This window comes from Apus apus, chromosome 22 (genome assembly GCF_020740795.1).
Source record: "Apus apus isolate bApuApu2 chromosome 22, bApuApu2.pri.cur, whole genome shotgun sequence".
NCBI lineage: Eukaryota > Metazoa > Chordata > Aves > Apodiformes > Apodidae > Apus > Apus apus.
The window spans coordinates 7,169,080-7,188,757 of record NC_067303.1 but is presented as its reverse complement, the minus strand read 5'-3'; the positions used below and the strand labels follow the sequence as shown (position 1 = coordinate 7,188,757).

The following is a 19,678-nucleotide window of genomic DNA, read 5'->3' as shown; positions in this document are numbered from 1 at the left end:
CATGACACTGCTCTGTTTTTATTTCACAGATAGTAGCTCATATAATTAAGTACAAAATATAATTAACTTTCATTATTTTAATTAAGGCTGGCTACCTACTCTTCCAACCAAGCTGTTGCACGCAGGTTCTTTGCAAGTTGAACCTGCCTCTTCCAGGGAAAAATGAGAAGATTCCACAAAATCCTGGTGAAAAACCTGAGTTGACTTATTGCAACGAGCGCTGGTCATGAGTGTGCCAGGCTGGGCTGGTGGCCAGGCTAAGCCCTAGCCCTCAGCCATGAGAGACACAGCTCTGGACCAAAAACATCCTAAATTACACACCTTGTGCTGAAAAAACCAAGGCAATGCTAGAAACGGCCGTTTCCAGGGAACCTGGCTGTGGCACGCTTGGTCGCCTCCCTGGCCAATCATTAACGCTGAACAGGCAGGACAGGTCCAGCAGGCGGAGGGCGCTCAAACGCTGCCCCTGGTGCTCCAAGGGTTCCTTGGAAACCTGCCTGTTGCCACACGCGCCCTGGATGGTGCAGAGCACCACCTCCCTCCTAAAGCAAGCCCTGGCCAAAGCCAAAGCCACGCTGCTCTCTGTGTCATGCTGAACTACCACCACCATCATCACCATCACTTGCTGCTCCAGAGCCGGGAGCACACTCCTAAGCAAGCTGATGATGAACAAGGTGGTGAAAGCTGATGTCAGCAGCCTTGAGCTGGCAGCTAATGGACAAGACAAACAAGGACAAAACTGAGCACGACAGCACCTGGAGCCAGTTAACCGGGAGCAGCGTTGGTGAAGCTGGGGCCGCACAGCCTGCTCACCTCACCAACAGTGCTATGAGAAGGAGGTACTGTGAAATCATTGCAAATGTAAACTAGCTGAATTATCACATCTTGAGGGAAACAGTGATCAGTAGCAGGAACCTGGTGCCCTCAGGCACGTGGCAGTAGAGGAGAAATTGAGACATTTTTAATCTAGGTTGCAACAATAGGTAAACTCACTCGTAGGCCAGTTAAACAAAAAACGAGCATCATTCAGGTCAGTGTGGACACATCCTCTTCACCAAGCAGGTTCTCCTCAGTCAGCCTTCTTGGGAACATGGCCCATCTTGGTGCGGATGTTCCGCAGCAAGAAGAAAGCCACCGTGCTGGCAGTGCAGGTGATTTCAGCCACCCAGAAGGCTGTGGCCCAGCTGTAGTGCTTGGCAATGGTACTGAAGGGCAATCCAGCCAGGAAACCTCCAACTGTGAGGAAAAACGAAACAAAACTAGCAACCCCCCAGTGTCTCCATTTTATCTGCCAACACTTGTTTTTGCATGTACAAAAATTCATCAGGCCTGGTTTGAACTTAAAGCAAACCTGTCAGGTACAGCAGGAAGCATCCCTGTAGCTTCCAGCTCCATTATCTCTGCTTCTTACGTGGCTTCCCAGGGTCAGTAACTTGGCAGCCAGAGGCTAGACCACGCTTCATCAAGAACACACGAGGGTTTGCTTGTTTTTCAGGAAGAGGGGCATTACTCACCGTTGGCCATGAGGGCCACGATGGCGTGGGAGGTGCCGCACAGGTTGGTGGGGGCACTTTCGTTGGCAATGACCCCAAACAGGGCAATGGGTCCGTAGGAGGAGAACCCAAACACAGCTCCCAGAGTCAGGATCCACAGCTGCCAAAACAAGTTATGATCAAAAACAGGATCTGTGCATCTTACCCGTCAGTCAGCAGCTGCTGAGAAATCTCAGATCCCATGCCTGGTATGAGGGGGTTTGACATTTTCGGGCCAACAGCAGCTCCTCAGCCTGTGCGAGAGCTGTGAATCAAGGTGCTTTTAAAAATGAACCTGGAGACACCAGCTGAAAGCTGTTCTCATTTTAGACATGAGCGGCTGATCAGAACACCTTTATTTGTGAGCAGCCACAACCTGATACCCTCTCTGTTCTTCTGAACAAACACAGAAATTCATCAGTTGCTTGTGGAAGGATGGCAAAGGACAAGTACCTTGACCACCTCAAGACTACACCACTCTTTCTGAACTAGAAACACCATTTCCTGATGCTCACAAGGAAGCAAATGCCATCTTCTTTTCCAGATAGGAAACAGAAACATAGGGTTAAGAAAACACAGAACAGAATAATTTCTCCTGACCTCACTCATAAGACCTCTGAACTGGCTACATTTTACCTGATGAACAAACGTCCTTGGAACCTTCTAGATAAGAACTTAAACATTTTTTACTCAGACTTTAAAGTCAGTTAGTGTAATAAAATGATCATAAGAAAAGGCTTCTTTAACAAAACTTACAGTAATCTTCTCAGTGCCCTGGTTCTAAGTTCTGGAGGGCTAACCAACCACCCAGGATAAGAAAAAGGCAGATCAGCACAAGCAGAAACAGGCAGAGGGAGAAAAACGCAAGGCAGAAACCTCATGTTCTTTTAGGCCTGTGAGATCAGCTAGAGGTTGCAAGGCTACAGTCCAGAAGTGATTTTCCTGAAGAAGAAAAGAAGGAAAGGAGAACAGAGGGTTCATTTATTTAGCAATCACTAGAGAAGATGCAAGTGATGTCTACGCTGCTGCCAGTCACACAGGCTACCCAAGCTGACCTGGGCAGCAGCAGCAGCCCACATCAGAGTGAGTCAGCCTGCCTCTCAGGCAAACAAAGACAGTGCAAACATACAGCTCTTGGGAAGGGAGAAGGAAACAGTCACACTGCCCATGACCAAACTCCTCACCATGGGAGGGCTGTCCTGACAACACAGCCAGTTGCTCATGCAGGAATTACCTTGGGAGAATCGCCTGTGACTGTCACACGGAAGAGGAACATGGAGATGCACATCCCTGCCATCATGGACAGCAGCAGCGCGTGGCGAGGGTTCCCATAGCTTGACAGACCCACCTGTAATGCAGAAAGGGAAACTGAGGCTCAGACACTGGAAGGACCCTTCCATATTCATAGTAACTAACAGTGTCTGCACACCCAGTCAGAAACACGGATGGTTTGTTGGAAGTGCATCTTTTAGCAACATTTCCTGGTTCAGTTTAAGGACTGCTCTGAGCACTCCAGCTGTACCAGTGGCAACACCAGCCTGACCAAACACCTTTGTGAAGTGGTTGAGATGGGTCACATCCCTCCCAACCTGCCTCCACATGAGGGAGAAAAGGTGGGTTAATCACAAAGGGTCTGAGTTTCCAAAGTCCCATTTCACAGCAGGGTGGTTTAGACACAGAACTGTATCCAAAAGAGCAACTTGGGGAGACAGAAGAAAGAAACGTGGTGCTGAGAATACCTGTTTTCTAGCATGAGGCATCACTTACTCTTGCTACCGCTCTGTCAGAAAGGTATCCAGCAGCAATGCTTCCCACCAGACCCCCGATCTCCAGCGCACTCATGTAGGAACTACCTAGAAGGGAGGTGAAGCAGATTAACTGGCCGTCAGGCTCAGTCACAGCAGACAATTTGCTGCCTGATTTAGGCAGGAATACCTGTCTGCCAGTCCCAGGATGACCTTGGCACAAGCAGCACTGAGACACCCAGCACATGCAGTAAATTAATCAGCAAGTTATTTCAATAACCTTGTGTATCTAAAGGGACAGGCAGGAGGTGAACAACCAAGTCCTTCAGATGGAGGTGCCTGAGTCCTTCTGCCACACCATCAGCCTCTCTGCCTCACCCCCCAAACTGCAGCCCCAAAGCTTCAAAATACAGCTTTGCATCTTACCCACAAGCATGGATTGTCCTCTTTCCTGGATGAGGAAGAGCTGGCCCCAGTCGGTACAGCACGTTTTCACCCCAAAAACAACAAGGTAGCCTGTTGAGAGCACCCAGAGGTACGGCGAGAGCAGCAGCTCTTTCAAAGTGCTGTTGTCACTGGAGGAACCTGTGAAGGAGATGAGGAGTTACTACTGCTTGAGCACAGCTACTGACCCACACCAGCTCCAGCACCACAGACAGACCTGTGGGCAGGAACCAGGCACAAGGACATCCTTACAGAGGGAGGGATTCGCAGCTACCCAGAGTGCATGGCTTCACCTGCCCCTTGGTCTGAGTTTGCTACAATTTCAGAATCTTTTCTGTTAATCTATGTCCCAGTCATTAAAGATTTCAAAAGAATAATCAAAACGCTACTCAAAAGGAATTTCTGTATCGCAGTTGCCAATAAACCATTCACAAAGGTTGTTAGAAAAATTATCTGGTCCTCCAGATTCTGTGCTAATGTTTCCAAGCTCTGCCTGTGAAAGCCAATACAGATACCCAAGCATGCTAGCTTTTGGGTGCTACCTTGATTTTTCCAACAGTCTCCCAGTAACACCTATAAACCTACCCGCCCCAGAGCACGCTCTGGGGAAACAATATCATTTTCTTACACTAAAAGATCAAGACTAGCAGCACAGGCGCCACAGGAAGGTAGGCTGAGATTCCACTGGCCTTTAAAAGCCTACAGCGAACCTGTGTTGCAATTCCCCCTCTACCTGTCCTGCTTTCAGAGGAGCCCCATACTCCGTGGTCTGAACAAACATTTACTAACCAGATGTTAGGTTAGGACAGAAATCACTGAGCAGAGTCCACCACAAGCCAGGGGTCAAGAGGATCCGCAGCGGGGTGAGGGGAGAACTGCCCATCCTCTGCCAGCATGGAGGAGAGGAGGGTCAGGCTTAAGGAAGCATTCCTGGCTGTTGGGATTTTTCTTGGCTCAGTCTCAACAAACAAAGGCCCAGGAAAACTAGGGTACTGTCAGTAGGAAACAGCAAACAGGTGGGGAGATGAACCAGCATTCAGGACCAGATCCACATGCAGGCTGAGGAGCAGGACTAACTGCCCATCAGGCTCTTCCTCTGCTCTGCTGGGACGGGCTCAGACCGCCCTTCCCACCAGATCACTTTGGGGCTTGGTTTACATGACTGCTAACTTGAGCACAGCAGCTGGACCTGCTCCTGCGGCTGCCCACTGACAGCAAAATCTCGTGCTCACCTTTCTTTCCTTTCTTGGGTCCTTGCTCGATGTTGGGCAGCCCAACATCCGACGGCTCGTTTTTAATCAGGACAAGGCAAACAAAAGAGACGGCCACGCAGATGAAGCCAGAGAAGCACAGTGTCATGCGCCAGTCGTAGTGCAGAGACACAAGAGCAGCGACAATGGGGCCCAGGCCTCCAGCCAGGTTCATGCTGGTGGACAGGATTGCCCACCATGTCCCAAACTGGGAGGGCTCAAACCACTGTGCAATGACAAGAAAAACAGCATGAGGTCTGAGAGAGTGACACTGTGCCTGAAAACCTTCACTGCAGGCCCACGCTGTGGATCTGAGGCAATTCAAACCCAGATTTACAAGAGCAGATAAAGGGAGCGCCTGCTCTTCACTACCTCAGTTGTGCAGGGAACTCTAAAAGTGAGGTGAGTGCCAGCCAGAGGAGCCTAACAGGTGCTCCCAGCACCAGCCAGCTTGTCGTTATTTCCATGTACAGATGATGAAACCGAGACATGGACTGGGAGAGGCACATGTAAGAGCACATGGTTCTATATACCCCCTTGCTAGGAACAGAGTCTGGAAAGGTCTGCTGGCACAGGACCATGAATGGGCATGCAGGGTAAGTTTAGGACTTGCTGCTGGGTTAAGTATCAGGAACCATCAGCTCTGCAGTGAGCGCCCAGAGCCAGAACAGCTTGGTTGGTGGCTGTCGGCAGGAAAATGTCCAAGTGCCACCTTCCCTCCACAGAAAATACTGTGTATTGTGGCCATTATTCTGCACCTTTCTTTCCATGCACACAAACACCCCAGACATCCCTTTTCTTGCCAGCTAGATGCCTCACAGAAGGGCAATGCAGTTGTTCAGCTCCCCTAGTCCTGCATATTCCTGGATTTTTTTCTGTCAATGCACAGCTGAGCTCCTTCCCACCATCCTAAGGCAGAAACCAAGCAGTGACAATCTCAGTGGAACAAAACCCAAACACACATCCAGCCCAGAGGCTCGACTCAGGCTGTGCCTCCACCAGTTACCAGTTGTCTACCTGAACAGCTGCAGTTTGCAATTCCTGAGTTCCCTGAGCGTGCAGATCGAACTCTGCTCGTTGCCCCTTGCCCAGCAGCAAACGGCCACAGCAGCAGAGGCAACCAGCCCTCGACCTGCCCAAAACACTGGATACCAACAAATCAAAACACTCAGCGAGGAACAGGTCTGCTGCCAGGAGGTGCTACTTACCAAACTGAGCTACAACTGAAGCACAAGAACACAAGGGCTAATGAACTGTTTGAACATCAGCTAGAACAAGAACCCAGCACACAGAAACTCATATTCTGCAGGCAGAGGAATGTGCAGCCAGTGGTTCTGACCTTCCCAGCTTGGAGAAGGCAGGAAGCTGCCAATTCCCCTGAATTTAGAGCCAGCAACATGGCCTGCACAGACCCGCTGCCAAGATAGTGCAGAGAAGTTTCCCTGCACGTTTTCCACTCACCTTCCGCAGGATCTTCCCGCAGGGCGGCCAGCCCAGCCCCTGGGCCAAGCCGTTGAGGAACCAGAGCCCGGCGAAGGCGGTGACAGTAGAGCTCCAGGAGAAGACCACGTTGACCAGGCCCACCATGAGCAGGCCGGAGGAGAAGAGCCAGCGGGCACTCATCTGGTCGGAGAGGACGCCGCTGATGAACTTGCTGATGGCGTAGGCCGCGGACTGGCTGCTGGTGATGAGACCTGCGGCGGGCAGAGCCCGGGAGGCACCTCAGCCACCTGCCCGCCCGACAGCCGGCACCGGGCGGCGAGGGTCCCGGGACCGGCACTCACCCAGCTCGTCCTTCCCCAGCGGCACCTCGGCCATGACGGCGGGCATGACGAACGAGAAGGTTTTGCGGTTGAAGTAGTAGAGCGTGTACCCCACGAACATGGCCGCGAAGATCGCGGCCCGGTACCGCCCGTAGCTGCCGGCCGCCATCCCGCCGCACTCCTCCGGGGCCAAGCGAGCCCGGCGGGGGGACGGGACAGGACGGGACCGGCGAGCGCGCGGCACCGGCTCCTGCCGCAGCCCCGGCGCCCCCGCCCCGCCCGGAAGTCCCGCCCCGCCGGCCCCATTGGCCGCCGGGCCCCGCGGCCCCGCCCCGAGCACCAACCGCTTGTCCCGAAACAATGGAAGCGTTTACCGGGGCGTCAGGAAGGGCCATTTTTATTTTTGGTTGAAGAGGCCAAAATGGAGAACATCAGATGCACATCCACAGCGCGCGAGTTCAGCAGAGCGCGCGCGCCGCTGGCAGGAACGTCCCGGGAGGTGGAGATAGAGGTGCGGGAGGCGACGGCGGGTGCGGGAGGCGACGGCGGGTGCGGGAGGCGACGGCGGGTGCGGGAGGGGCACCACGCACCCGGGGAGAAGAGGGAGCACCACCTGTGCCAGCTCCAATCTACCGAGCCCTGTCCTTCCCCGTCACCGGCCGTTGTGCTGCCAACCGGACGCCCCAACACATTCCTTTCTCAGCCTCCGCCGTTCCCTCCCCCCAATCCAAACCAGAGCTCATCTCCCCTCCACTGACCTCACACCACTTCTTTCAGCCCAGACGCCACCACCTCAGCTACACGCTCCTGCGTGAGCCCCCTTTATCTCACCAGAGGAGCTATGGCACAGAGTTTATGTTCCACTTCCTAAAGCTCAAGATGTTTCTCCACTGCCTTCCCTCCACAGAAAAGTCACCGTGGTGACTCCCATGCTGAAGCGAGACAATTCTCAGTGGCCACACTGCCACCTTGAAACACGTAAGGAAAACAAAGAAACAATTCACTAAGTTAGTAGCGGCAAAGTCCCCAGAAAGAAAAAATAAAATTTACATCTCTATCCCATGTTGGTGTCAGACTGGTTGTTGTGTTCCATTGACATAATGACTAACCAGGTCCATTATAAAAACAAGAACGTAACCATGAAATAAATAGATGTTGACACCATCAGGATTTCAGTGGTGTTATAATTCATCATTTTTCCTGCTTTGTCCTCCAGCTTCTGTCTTCTTCTCTTTTTTGGACCCTGTGTAATGAAAGTAAACCCAGTTACATGCCGTAGCAGCTTCTACAGCATACACAGCAGTGCCAAAAGTCCCTGATGTTCATTAAATACTCCACTCAACCCTCAAGTCTCTGGTGCAGAAGGCAGGGGAAAGAAGCACCTGGACAGCCTGCATGCCAGCTACCAAGTTCCAGACAAACATTTACGCACCAGAGTCTGATCCAGGCTCATTGTCTACTGTTACTTTCTCCACTGTAGGAGGTTCCTTGGCTGGACCAACATCCTCGGCTTTGTCTGTGTTTAAAGTAGAAAGAGCACACAAGGTCAGGAAGAATAGATAGGAGAGGAGGTGCAGGGCGAGGCCAGAGGAACAGGCAGGGAACATTGCTGACGAACAGGCTGGAGTGAAAAGGACCAAGGCACTCAGAACCTGAGGACCTTAAAAAGTTGTACTAAGTGATACATTATTTTCTGGGGTCCATCTAAGCCCCAAATGTTTCAACAGCTCATGCTGTTCCTTGGTATAGGATGTGACCTTGAATACTTGCCCTGGACACCCAGAAGGGAACTGATGGCTTATCATCCTTATGAGGCAGCCAACCAGCTTGAGACTGATTACCACCCTAGGAAGTTTATAAACACTTTCTGTTCCGTCACCAAAAACAAACAAATGCTGAGGAATTAAGGACACTGCCACGCCTAGGTTTTCCCAGCAAACTTTGAAAACTAAGAGGTGGTCCATTTGAACCTAGTTAATAATTGTCTTCACTTACTTAGCTCCCTTTCACTCGAGGTACGAGCGTGTCACGCACAGTGATTACGTTCTAGGAGTTGTGAAGAGGCTCCCCACCCTCCTTACCTTCTTGTTTCCCCTCCGTGGGAGGGATAGTGTTCTCAGTTTCAGAGTTTGCTGTAGCATTCTTGCCCAAATCAGTTTTTGTGGTGTTCTTCTCCTTTTTGGGTTTGGGTTTTGCAAACTTGGCCTTATTCAGCAGATACTGCACTTCCCTGTCCAGGGCTGCTGTCTTCAGCTCTATGTCTTTGGATAGTAGGATGGGTTTCTCAGTAGGAGAGAGCTTGTTCTGTTCAGCCAGTGTCTCATTTTTCCAAGTCTGTAGGATGAGAGGGAAGAGGTGCTTTTCAGATGCTTTTTGGTTCCATGAACCACTGTACATCACCATATCTCAAAGTCACCACATCACATCTGACTCAGAATAACACTGCTCCCTGCTATTTCCACCAGCTTCTTAGTTTCCCAGATATGGGACAAAACAAAGAGGCAGAACCCTCAAAACTCAGCACCTGCCTTTAAAAACTGCAGCAAAATTATTGGGCTACACCACCCACCCCTCCTGGAGACAAATAGCAAAGAGTGAAGTTGAGCATTAGAAAACACCAGAACAAAGGAGAGATATTTGCTGGTGGCAGGGAAAACATGCACACTCCATTCCATGATCTTGAGTGAAAGTACACGACCTGTTACTTCAGACAGGAAACACAGCCCAGCACCAACCCCCTCTCCCCCCGCCAATCACTTGGTCCTTTATTACCGTGGTCTCATTGATGGCTTTTTCCAGGGTACTCAGTTCCACTTCTGTGAATATCTGGTCAGACTCTAGAATCATTCGGGCTCCCCTGGAAGATAAGAACATTTTTTTCTGTTAAACCAAACACTGTACCTTGGCAACTCCATGCTTAGAGCACCAGTTATCATCATAACAACTAGCCACTGCACACACCAATTAGTACTTTTGCATCTGCAGGAAACAGAGTCAGAAATCAATCTCTGGATGCCAAGAATGGAATACCAAGCCAGCAATGCAGCAATCACAACATTAGAAAAACAGAGAGAAAAAAAAAAAAGACAGAAAAGCTGAGGCTGTGGGATGAAGAGGGACAAATCTGCTTTCAGACAGTGTGGCCACAGCCTGTCCCCTCAGATCAAACAAAGCTGGTGTGCTCCTGAGAAGAGGCTCTGCAGAGCCAAGCACCAGCATGCAGGGTCGAGTCGCCTTTTCTCAGGAAGCACTAGGGACTTTCAGACCACAGTCCATTTGGTCATGTTCTGTTGGTGTCTCATGAAGTATTATCCTCCTTCGCAACAGCATGCTCTTACTTGAGGAAGATGGTTGAGTGGTTGAGCAGACTTTCCAGGGCAGCCAAGCGTTCTGGCCACTTTCTCCTCTCCTCCACACGGAAAAAGAGGTTCCTACAAAGCTTTTTCAGCTCTGCAAGCTTGTCTTTCAGCTCCTGCAAATGAGGGAGAGGGGAAAGGAGACAATCAGTTTGCCCACTGTCTGACACTAAACCTCAGAAGTTAAAAGTGCAAGTTCTGTTCTAACACCCTGACTACCCGCAGCAATACCTTGGTTGTGGCTGCATAGCCCTCCTCCTCCATCCAACTGGAAGCCTCACTAAGTTTCGTGGAAATTTCTCCTCTCTGCTCCTCTGTTGAGACAAACTGATACTCTTCTTGGTAAAGCTTGTCCTGGAAAGAACAAAGCAATGACTCCAGTCAAATACCAGTGAGCATAGAAGCACTAGACAAAAAGGTCACCCACTTGCAACTGGGCTGGGCACTCCTGGGGTGCTGGTTGCTCTAGCCAGGAGAGTCTCCTTCAATCTTCCCAAATCTGAGCTCCTGCTCTTGGTGTTACCACGCACCCGGTGGCAACACATCAGGTGTACAGACACACACACACCAGGTACACGATGGTAAAGCTGCAACAATCATCACTTCAAATGCACTTAATGTTAGCTGCCTCTTCTGCACAGTGTTCTTGAGAAGCTGTAGCTTCGTTACAGCCCAAGTGCAATTGTTTCAAAACACAAAGCTCAGTGTACATAAAGACACCGGAAACAAAGTTTAATGTGCTGAAGAAAAGTGTTCATTTTGTGCTGAGGTAACCTCCCAAGTCCATGAGTGCTTGGGAAGCCTAATAGTGGCAGAAAAAGTGACTGAAGATGAAAGCTGGGCTCTTCAAATCTGCCTCCCCCAGCTCCCTGGCATTCCAAACAGCCAAGCTGCACAGAACTCTTCCACCTGCTCTCCAGCAGTTCTCAAGCCTTTCTATCCCTCTTACCTGGGTCTCAAAGATGAAGGACTCCAAGCTGTTGGCTGATTTTTCTCTTTCCTGTTTCTCTAGATCTCTGACTGTCAAGTCTTGGAGTCTAACATAAGAGAAAAGAAATCAAAGGTAGCCAGTGCCTCTAGAAGAGCATTACAGCACAAACACCATCAGGACAACAAAGGTGCTAACTGAGCTACCACTGCTCTAAAGCCGCTCACTTCCCTTGTCTAGAGCTTCAACCTAGCAGAGCCATTTCCAACTTACTTCTTCATCGAGCTCTCCAGTTCGTCCTCCAGCAGGTCAGGTACATCATTTACATCCAGGTCCATTGTGATCTCATGGACAAGCTTCTGCTTCTTGGGTGCTTTGATCTTCTTCTCTTCCTCTGTTTTGGTAACTGTGCTGTCACTGGAACTTTTGGACGGTTCTTCCTCTTTTGCACTCTCTCTGTTTTCCTCGGGATCCTATAACAGATAAAATGTATTCTCAGGCAAGGGAACAGATCTGCAGATTTTGCAACTTCTTCCCAAGGCAGGACAGTAACTGGGTAAGAAGAATTCCACTTCTCAGATACTGAAACCACAGTCCCATTCCTTCAATCTGATGCTCACCTGAGACTCTGATTTCTCGCCTTCTTCCTTCTTCTGTGACTCTGCTTTTGGAGGGGCAGTTTCTGCCTGACCTGGAGGAGGGTGTTTCTCCTCTCCCTTCTCTTCACCCACATCTTCTGCGCTGCCTTTCTGGTCTTGTTTCTGCCCCTGCTCCTCTTTACCTGCTTCTGCCAGGCTCTCTTCCTCTTCCTGGTCACCACAGGCAAATAAAGGAGAAACCAAAACTGGTTTTAATGTAAAACTTCCATGCAAATGTTTCACAGAACAGAATTCTCTGACTGCTGCCAGTCACCTTTAATTAAGGAATTGCTGCCTCCTTAACAAGGTCCAGAGCAATCGCCCCAGGCTCACCTGAACCAGGTCTGTCAGGTTCTCTCCAGTTTCTGGTGCAGCGCCACCACCCCCAAACAGGCTTGAGATAGTGTTTCCAAGTTCTGTCATTGGGAGACAAAAAAATCCAGACTACTGTGTAACCAGAGGAGGAAGAAATTAATCTTCAGCTCTGCTTCCCCTCATCACCCTCACAATCACCAAAGTGCTCCCTTGGTGGTTAGCTACATGCACTCCAGAAAGTTCCTGCCCTGACCTCACTTTCCATTTTCACATGCACAGGCTAGTGGGGCCTCCACCTCTGCTGGAGTATGACCTGAAATTTGTAGCTTCAATTAAAAAGCTTCAAGCTTCAACCTGTGGCTGCATTAGCTGCCCCTGCATCGCCCCTTCTGCTCCAAACACACAGATTTCCATCTCCTCTCTGCAGGAAGTCTGTGCTCTAAAACCTAACCAATGCAAAGGACAGACAAGAAGGGAGAACACTGCAGGGCTGTGGATGCAGGACCTCCCCCAGACAGACCTCCTGAAAGGAGCAGCTGTGGCAGCTGTCTCAGTCACTACAGGTAAAATCAACAGTTAGTATGAATATCTAAGCATTTACTTGTCAGCGTTGACTCCTCCTCCAGCTTGTCTTCCACCAAGGCCTCAAACACAGACTCCACCTTGGAGAGAGGAGCACAGCATTAGCTTTGAGCAGGGACCAGAACTGGAAAATACACAAACACCACAACAGGGCAGTGCCTACCCGGTCAAGACTCAGCACTCCGCTCTCGTCCATGTTGAAGTGAGCTTTGATGCCTTTGGATTCATAATCCGAGTGCTTCCTGAAACTGTCCCCAACTCCCTTTAGCCTCACGGTGGTGAGATTGAGAGAACCAAAAACCCTGATGACACAAGAGACAAAAGCAGAGAGAAACCTCAGAATAACAACACTGCAGAACAGTCAAACACTTCTCAGAGCCGCATCTGAGGCAACAACAACTGCACAGAGTAAGGGACCAGCACAGTTCGGTTTGCTGAAGCACCTGACTTGGAGAACTGATCTGCAAATAGGCAGTGGTGGCCAGGTGGATCCAGAGGCCTGTCTGGCGATGCCATTTTCCATCCAGGCATGTTGTGCTGCCCCAGGGCTCTCTGCCTCACTCACCGCAGGTCATCCTGGCTCAGGAAGGACAGATCTCCATAGTTGACATAGAACTCGAAGTCGTCTGTGTAGCGGTTGAAAGTGATAACCTTGCGCTGCGGGTAGGGCGCCATGCGCTGGAACAAGATCCTCTTGTTGTGCTTCAAACTCTTGGATTTATCGTCCTCCTCAACTTCACGAGTGAATTCCACCTGTGTCAGAAACAGAAAATGCCTCAGCAACAGAAAACCACCTTTGGCATCTTACATCTGAGGTTTCTGTGGCATTTGGCTGCTCCACCTTGTGCAAAATCTGGGGGACAGGCAAGCATTTTTCAGCAGATGTTTCTATATGCCTGGCTTCTCAGATACAGCACTTCTGCCCTAGCACGAACTTTCCTCTGCTTTCTTTACTGGCTTGGCAGAACAATCTCCGTAACGTCCTTATGCAAAGGAATCTAACAGGTCACCCAGAAGGCTCCTCCCAGCACAGCCCATTTACCCAGACCCTGCACACGAGAAAGCCAAGGGTTACCTGGATGGGGAACACAGCAGCATCCCGAACCACAAAAGGCTTCACCTTGAAGGCTTTGCTCAGAGCAGCTGCCTGGTACACAGCTCCCATGGCAGCAGCCTCATCAGCGTTGATGTTCTTGCCAAGTTCTTCTCTGCAAAGTGAAAAGTCACAAACGTCAGCTTTGCTGCCGCTGCCTCCAACAGCAGTTTACCAACAGGACATGGAATAGAAGGGGCTTCGCATACTCACTTGCCCACAGCTTTCAGCAAAACCTCCTGCACTTTGGGGACTCGTGTGGCACCACCAACTAGAATCACCTGGTCAATTCCATCCTAGGCATTGGAAACAAGCACCTTGTCTTGAGAAAGCAACTTCAGAGAGCTAAGTTCAGGGCTCCCCGGCACTCATTCCCAGTCACCATGCACTTCTCTGAGGGTACCTGTGCTATGTCCTGCTGCCCCAGTGCAGGCCAAGGCCTGAGAGACCTCAGATAGGCCAACACGAGCCACGACAACATGGGAACCTGGGGTCAGGTCTGTCCAACAGGGACTGCATAACCCCTGCTTCGAGTCACCTGAAATGTGGGACTCGACTGAAAATTAGACAGCTCAGGGCCAGAGGAGTCAGTGACTCAGGCAGCAAGCTGGACCAGAACAGATGGAAACCTGGACTCTGAGAGTGGACTCAGTGTCTGGCATTGAATACCAAAGCCAAGTGATGTCCTAAAGCACCCTGGAAAGTGAGCATTTAACAAAGCAGCATGTCTCCCCAACGCACTGCACTGCTTTGGTCCAACTGCAGCCCGCAACAGGGCTCTAAAGGAAGCAGCCTGAACAGCAATCACTCTGCTTCCAGACACTTTGAGCTAAAACTTCCACTGAGACCAAGAACTAATATCTGAGACAAAAAAAGGCAAGATCAGTGTTCCACACCTCCAGCCCAAGTTTTCTCATAGGGAGAAAAGCCTCCTCCAAGCCCTTTGTTTCTGGTGGGTAGTGCATGGAGCCAAAACCCACTCCTGCTGGACACCAAGCAAGTAACCTCACAGCAGAACCAACACTGTTCTGCTCCAACAGCAAACATCTGTACCTCTGGTAACACAGCCACCAGTGCCTTGGTCATGATACAACAGCAGCTCCATACACAGAAACTTCAGCCCTCTTAATGCATTTTTTAAAAAACCTACCAGGCTCATCTCTGCACTTCTCAGAGCCTGCTGCACAGGCCCTGGGACTCGCTGGAACAAGTCAGAGCACAAATCCTCAAATTCTTGCCTTGAGACCTTGGCCTTGAAGTCGATGTCATCCAGTAGCCCCTCAATCTGCCCAGGAAAAAAACAGCCAGAATGAAATTACTGGTGGAGCATTCTCCAAGCAAAATCTTTGCACAACTTGCCCACTGTGCAGAAAGTTCCAGGTCTCTTAATGCTCCTGGGACCTGACCAAATTAATCTGAACCCTACCATTGCCAGGGGACATGATGGAGCAGGGATATAAGAGTGAACATTTATGGAACAAACTTCACACAACTAACTCTCCTCCAATCCACTCAATCACCAGTGCCACCAAGCGGGAAGAAGTTGAGGGCACCACCAGTGCCACCAACAGCCTGGAACACCAGGAGTGATGCTCTTCAGTGCTTCATCCCACCCCACCCTGAGCCCTAAAAAAAGAAGGAACCCCAAGACAGCAGGTCAGACCTGTGCCATGTGGTCGGCATTGGCGCTCAGGACGGTCTTCAAGCGGTTGGCCTCCTTCAGGAGCTTGGCCATGGCCCGGGGATTCTTCCGCACGTCTTTTGACGGGTGCTGTTTGTTAAAGAGTTTGGCCAAATAGTCCCGGAGGCGAAGCTCCATCTCTAAACCTCCAAGGGTACGGTCAAACCTGAGCAAAAAGAACAAATGGAGATGTAACAACTCAAATTGAGTTGAGATACAAACAAACTTCATATATCATTTCACAAACATGCAGAGTAGCAAGCGGTCAAAAGCAGCAGCTGAACTATCAGCTGCCACTGACTGTGGAAGAAGGACAGTTGCTCTAAAGATAACACATTATAATGAAACAAAGGAAATAAAGATTCACCATCACAACAGCCCCTGAGCCAGAAACTTCGTTACATTTATGGTCAAGGCCTTATAGCCAAGTATGTCAGACAGCCGAGAAGCCAAAGGATAAATGCCTCAGGTCCCCGGTGTTATCTTGAAAACAGCAGTAAAAAGGTTTTGGAGTTAAAATTGCTGGGCTGGTGATTCACAGCAGCCCCCTTCTGACCTGGCAAACACTAACTGCGCTGCATTTTTGCTGTTCTCCAGAAACACATTCCACTTTTTCAAGACACACTCTACTTCTGTAAGATTATAGAAAATGGAATGATGCTACAATGGTTTGAGGCTCTAAACAAAGCAAACCCGAGGCAAGCTAAGTATACTAGTTGCCACCTAGAAGTTCTCAGTTACCTTCTGCACAAGACATCAACACCAGAATTATTATCACCAATTACTACCAGAGTTTCCCACTCTGCCACTGACATCCCACATGTAGAAGAGACTGTGAAACAAATTGTTTCTTTCCTGAGACCTGTAGGTTTTGCACAACTCATGTTGAATTCTTACCCAATGCCCTGGATCTGCAATTGAGGCTGGGTTCCTGAGTCCTTAGTTTTCACTGTCTGATAGGTAACAATAGTACAAATGGTGCTTCCTGCCCCCATGTCGTAAAACATGATATTCTGAAAAGAGAAGCTGGGATGGTGAAGGAGAAACACCCGGATATCCCCCATGAACAAGGATAGAACCCACAGATGTCTGTGCTTGACACAGGCCCAGACTCCCTGCTCCCTACCCTGGCTGTACACAGTAATGACAGGACTCGTACTTTGGTCAAACACAGGAGACATTTGGAGCCACGCTTGACACAAGGTGACTACTACACTTTTTTCCTCCATTTCACAGATCAGAAAAAAAAACTTTGTGCTTTAAAAGCTTCTTCAACCTCAGGAAAAATAAATATTTCAGAGTTGGCCTTCCAGTATCTCAGAAAATCACTAATATTCTTCCCATCCCAGTTGATGGGCAAGGAACGAACGCAAGTTTACAAGATGGGAACTTCCAGCACCTGGCCTCACCCCAGAAGCTTTCAGGCTTCACCACGTGGTCACTGAGGGTTTTGTCACTTCCTCTTGTTGATAAACACGTGAAAGCAGAGGAGACCGGCAGAGCCCGCTTCCTCACAGTTAAGTCCTTTTGATGTTACCTGCAGCACTTTCTCCCCCACATGCAGGCAGGCGGCTGGGACTCCTACACCCACCTGGGCTGTGGCATTGATGTCCTTCCTCCTGAACACACCGTAGTTCAGCGCCACGGCCGTGTTGTCGTTGATCAGCTGCAGCACCTTCAGGTCGGCCATGCGGGCAGCGTGAAGCACCGCCCTCCTCTCCGCCTGGTTGAAGTAGGCAGGAACAGTGATCACCACGTCCTTGATGGGCTGCTCTGAAAGAGGGACAGGGAACATGTTTTTCCATCAGACTCGTTATCCCAGGCTGACAGTAGCAAAGGCAGAGAATCCAGGGTGCATATCCCATCATACAGAATGCAATCCTGAGGCAGCATCAGCAGCCAGGATTGTTAGGGATTAATCCATCCCCTGCTGACACCACAGAGGCATTGCTGATTCTTGCAAAGCCAGGTGTCTACCAAACTCCCTTTCACACGTTAGGACACTCTCAAATGCTCTGGGATGCCTCAGATTTCTATCAGCATCATCGTCATGGAGCCTTACTTTATCACTGGATTACATTCACTCTCCACAGCAAAAGGCTTTTGGACTGGCTTCGGTGTTACTAACCAAACACACCACCTCCTAGTAACAACACAAGCAGCAATGAATTCCACCCCATTTACATTACTGTGGTATTTCAGTGGTAGCACACCAGGGAAAATGCACAACAACCTCAAGATTCACAGCAGGGAGAAAGTCTTGCTCCTTAATTGTAGGATTACAATCACAGATCCAGACAAGAGCCACTTCCACCTTCCCCTGCAGCCATTTACCATTGTGCCTCCGCTCTGCTCACACATGCGAGTGAGGAAACACATCCCCTTCCCACCAGAGGTTGCCAGAAAGGTTCCTGCACTGCAAGGCAGGGTGGGATCTGGGGTGCCAGCCCCTACTAGCAAGATTACAACTCTAAACTTGCAACAGAATAGAAAAAAATTACAACCTGACAGCTGCTCCTGCTTACAGCCTGCAGCTGAAGAGACCCAAAATTTGTGGGTTTTTAGACACCTTGGGTCTCTACTCAAATTCTATAATATACAAACACAAGCAGATATTATAAGAAACAGCTAAATCCTTCCAACCTGCAAATTCCTCAGCCAGACCACGTGAATAGTTCAGGACCATGCCCAGCATCTCCTCTGGAGAATACTGTGTCATTCTATGAGAGACAGGGAAGAAAACAACAATAGAGTCAGCTGTAGAAGCCTGGTAGCCGAAGTCCCAGCTGCAAGAGCCCAGAAGCAGCCACTTACTGGGACAACTTGAAGATAACAGTCTGCCTCTTCTCGTCCTTCACCAGCTCATGCTCTGGGAATCGGGACTGGTATAGCACCACGTGCGGGTTGTCGATACGCTTACCCAGCAGGTCCTGGAAGTACCTGAATGCCACCTTGGGCGTCCTTATGGACTAAAGAAAGAAAAGCACGTCACCCAGCCACATCTCTTCAGCTTTGCTGCTTTTAAACAAACCCCTCCCAGGCTACGTGGTAAAAAATACTGTTGTGAATGTTACGGGCACAAGACTGGCACACAAAGAGCCAGTAACATACAAAAGAACTGAGAAAAAAAGCGTAGGACAAGAAATAAAACTTCCCAACTCAAAGGACCCAGCAGTAGGAATGTATGTTCTGCATACAGGAAATGCACTTGACACAACCAACAAGAGCTCTCACCATTCCTAGGGCACTATCCCCAAAAAGACGCTCGTTCTCCTTCAAAGAAACAGCCACCGGCGTTTTCCTTCGTGACTCTCTGGGTAGAAAAAGTGGAACAAACCACTCGAAACAGGTGAACATTGAATGCGGAGCTTCCGATGAGGACAGCTAAGGTTAAAACCTCAGGTAAGGTTTTTAAACCCGGTAGGGTTAAAATCTGAACTGCTGTCCTGAATGATACTGCACAGCTGCTCAGGAAGGGCAGGAGGCAAGGCAGACACCCCTGAACGAGAGGATGAGACTGCTCCCCTCACAGCAGCCTTAACAGGACCCCCACACGTTGCCCAGCTACGGTATTTGCAGTACTGCCCCAGCCCCAGTAATGCAGACAGAACTGCCCACGTTACCCCCGCGATACCGGCACTAGAACGGGCCGGAAAAGCACCCACTCACTTGTTGAGGACTATCTCCATGGGCACCCCGGGCTTAACAATGGCAATCTTCATCGACTCGCTACCCATATCCACCGACATCACCGCCACGGGCTCTGCGAGAAAACGAAACACCCCTGGTCAGGGCCTGCGCCGCAAGAGGGGGAACTTTGCCCGGTACCAAGCGGCCTGCCCCGGGCGAGCGAGGCCTGGCTCGGGGGGCAAAGCCGGAGGGGCCGCTCGGGAGGGGCCGCCGGTGGGCCGGAGCCCGGCCCGGAGAGAAGGCGCCGGTCCGGCGCGTACCAGCGGCGGGCAGGCGGCAGGCGAGCAGCAGGCAGACCACGGCGCAGCAGGGCCCCACGGCCCAGCAGGCCCGCGGCGCCATCCTGAGCCCGTCCCGGCGCTCTGGCGGCGGCGGCCCCGGCGTCTCGCGCAACCCTCGGCCCGGACGCGGCGCGAGCTCATTGGCGCGAGCGGCAGCGCCGGGCCCCGCGCGCCAATCCCCGCCGCCCGCGCGGCCCCATTGGGCCACGTCGGGGGGAGCCGGAAGCGGGAACGCCGGGAGCTGCGCGCCCATTGGCGGGCGGGGCCGGGGCGGGGCGGCGGGAGGGACTGCGCGTGGCGGCACCACACGCACGCGCAACCGGACGGCAACAAGCGCCACGTGCTGCCCTAGGGTTCCTCCCGCGCCCCCTGGCGGCTGA

The 19,678-nt window shown here is 50.8% G+C and overlaps 2 protein-coding genes across 3 annotated transcripts; both read right to left on the bottom strand.

The window, feature by feature from the left end:
• Window positions 1–2: 2 nt before the first annotated feature.
• Window positions 3–7,024, bottom strand: SLC37A4 (solute carrier family 37 member 4). 2 transcript variants are annotated; one of them, XM_051638372.1, is made up of 9 exons: window positions 6,756–7,024; window positions 6,433–6,665; window positions 4,954–5,197; window positions 3,704–3,862; window positions 3,300–3,385; window positions 2,767–2,880; window positions 2,409–2,474; window positions 1,515–1,653; window positions 3–1,236 (listed from the first exon to the last, which is right to left on the bottom strand). In XM_051638372.1, exons 1-9 carry the CDS (start codon window positions 6,901–6,903, stop codon window positions 1,070–1,072), a joined length of 1,356 nt encoding a protein of 451 aa, XP_051494332.1. In that variant the 5' UTR covers window positions 6,904–7,024; the 3' UTR covers window positions 3–1,069. The 2 variants fall into 2 exon arrangements, with proteins under 2 accessions (XP_051494332.1, XP_051494333.1); XM_051638373.1 differs by lacking the exon at window positions 2,409–2,474.
• Window positions 7,025–7,115: 91 nt separating this feature from the next.
• HYOU1 (hypoxia up-regulated 1) lies at window positions 7,116–19,419 on the bottom strand. Its single transcript, XM_051638371.1, has 24 exons — window positions 19,278–19,419; window positions 18,997–19,090; window positions 18,562–18,640; window positions 18,142–18,296; window positions 17,971–18,047; window positions 16,919–17,100; window positions 16,225–16,340; window positions 15,310–15,493; window positions 14,797–14,931; window positions 13,860–13,942; window positions 13,629–13,761; window positions 13,119–13,306; window positions 12,717–12,855; window positions 12,573–12,633; window positions 11,990–12,072; window positions 11,639–11,827; window positions 11,292–11,491; window positions 11,040–11,127; window positions 10,322–10,444; window positions 10,073–10,206; window positions 9,507–9,591; window positions 8,816–9,068; window positions 8,167–8,250; window positions 7,116–7,977 (listed from the first exon to the last, which is right to left on the bottom strand). Exons 1-24 carry the CDS (start codon window positions 19,357–19,359, stop codon window positions 7,916–7,918), a joined length of 3,009 nt encoding a protein of 1,002 aa, XP_051494331.1. The 5' UTR covers window positions 19,360–19,419; the 3' UTR covers window positions 7,116–7,915.
• Window positions 19,420–19,678: the final 259 nt, after the last annotated feature.

Excerpts from the sequence above, each read along its gene's own strand:
- SLC37A4 (XM_051638372.1), bottom strand. The coding sequence starts at position 6,903 with ATGGCGGCCGGCAGCTACGGGCGGTACCGGGCCGCGATCTTCGCGGCC. Across the intron at positions 3,863-4,953 it reads ACCCAAGAAAGGAAAGAAAG|GTTCCTCCAGTGACAACAGC; the intron begins GTGAGCACGAGA and ends TCTCCTTCACAG. Across the intron at positions 2,475-2,766 it reads TCACAGGCGATTCTCCCAAG|GAAAATCACTTCTGGACTGT; the intron begins GTAATTCCTGCA and ends TTTCTTCTTCAG.
- HYOU1 (XM_051638371.1), bottom strand. The coding sequence starts at position 19,359 with ATGGCGCCGCGGGCCTGCTGGGCCGTGGGGCCCTGCTGCGCCGTGGTC. Across the intron at positions 17,101-17,970 it reads TCTGGCTGAGGAATTTGCAG|AGCAGCCCATCAAGGACGTG; the intron begins GTTGGAAGGATT and ends TCCCTCTTTCAG. Across the intron at positions 12,073-12,572 it reads GGAGGAGTCAACGCTGACAA|AACTTGGAAACACTATCTCA; the intron begins GTAAATGCTTAG and ends TCCCAATGACAG.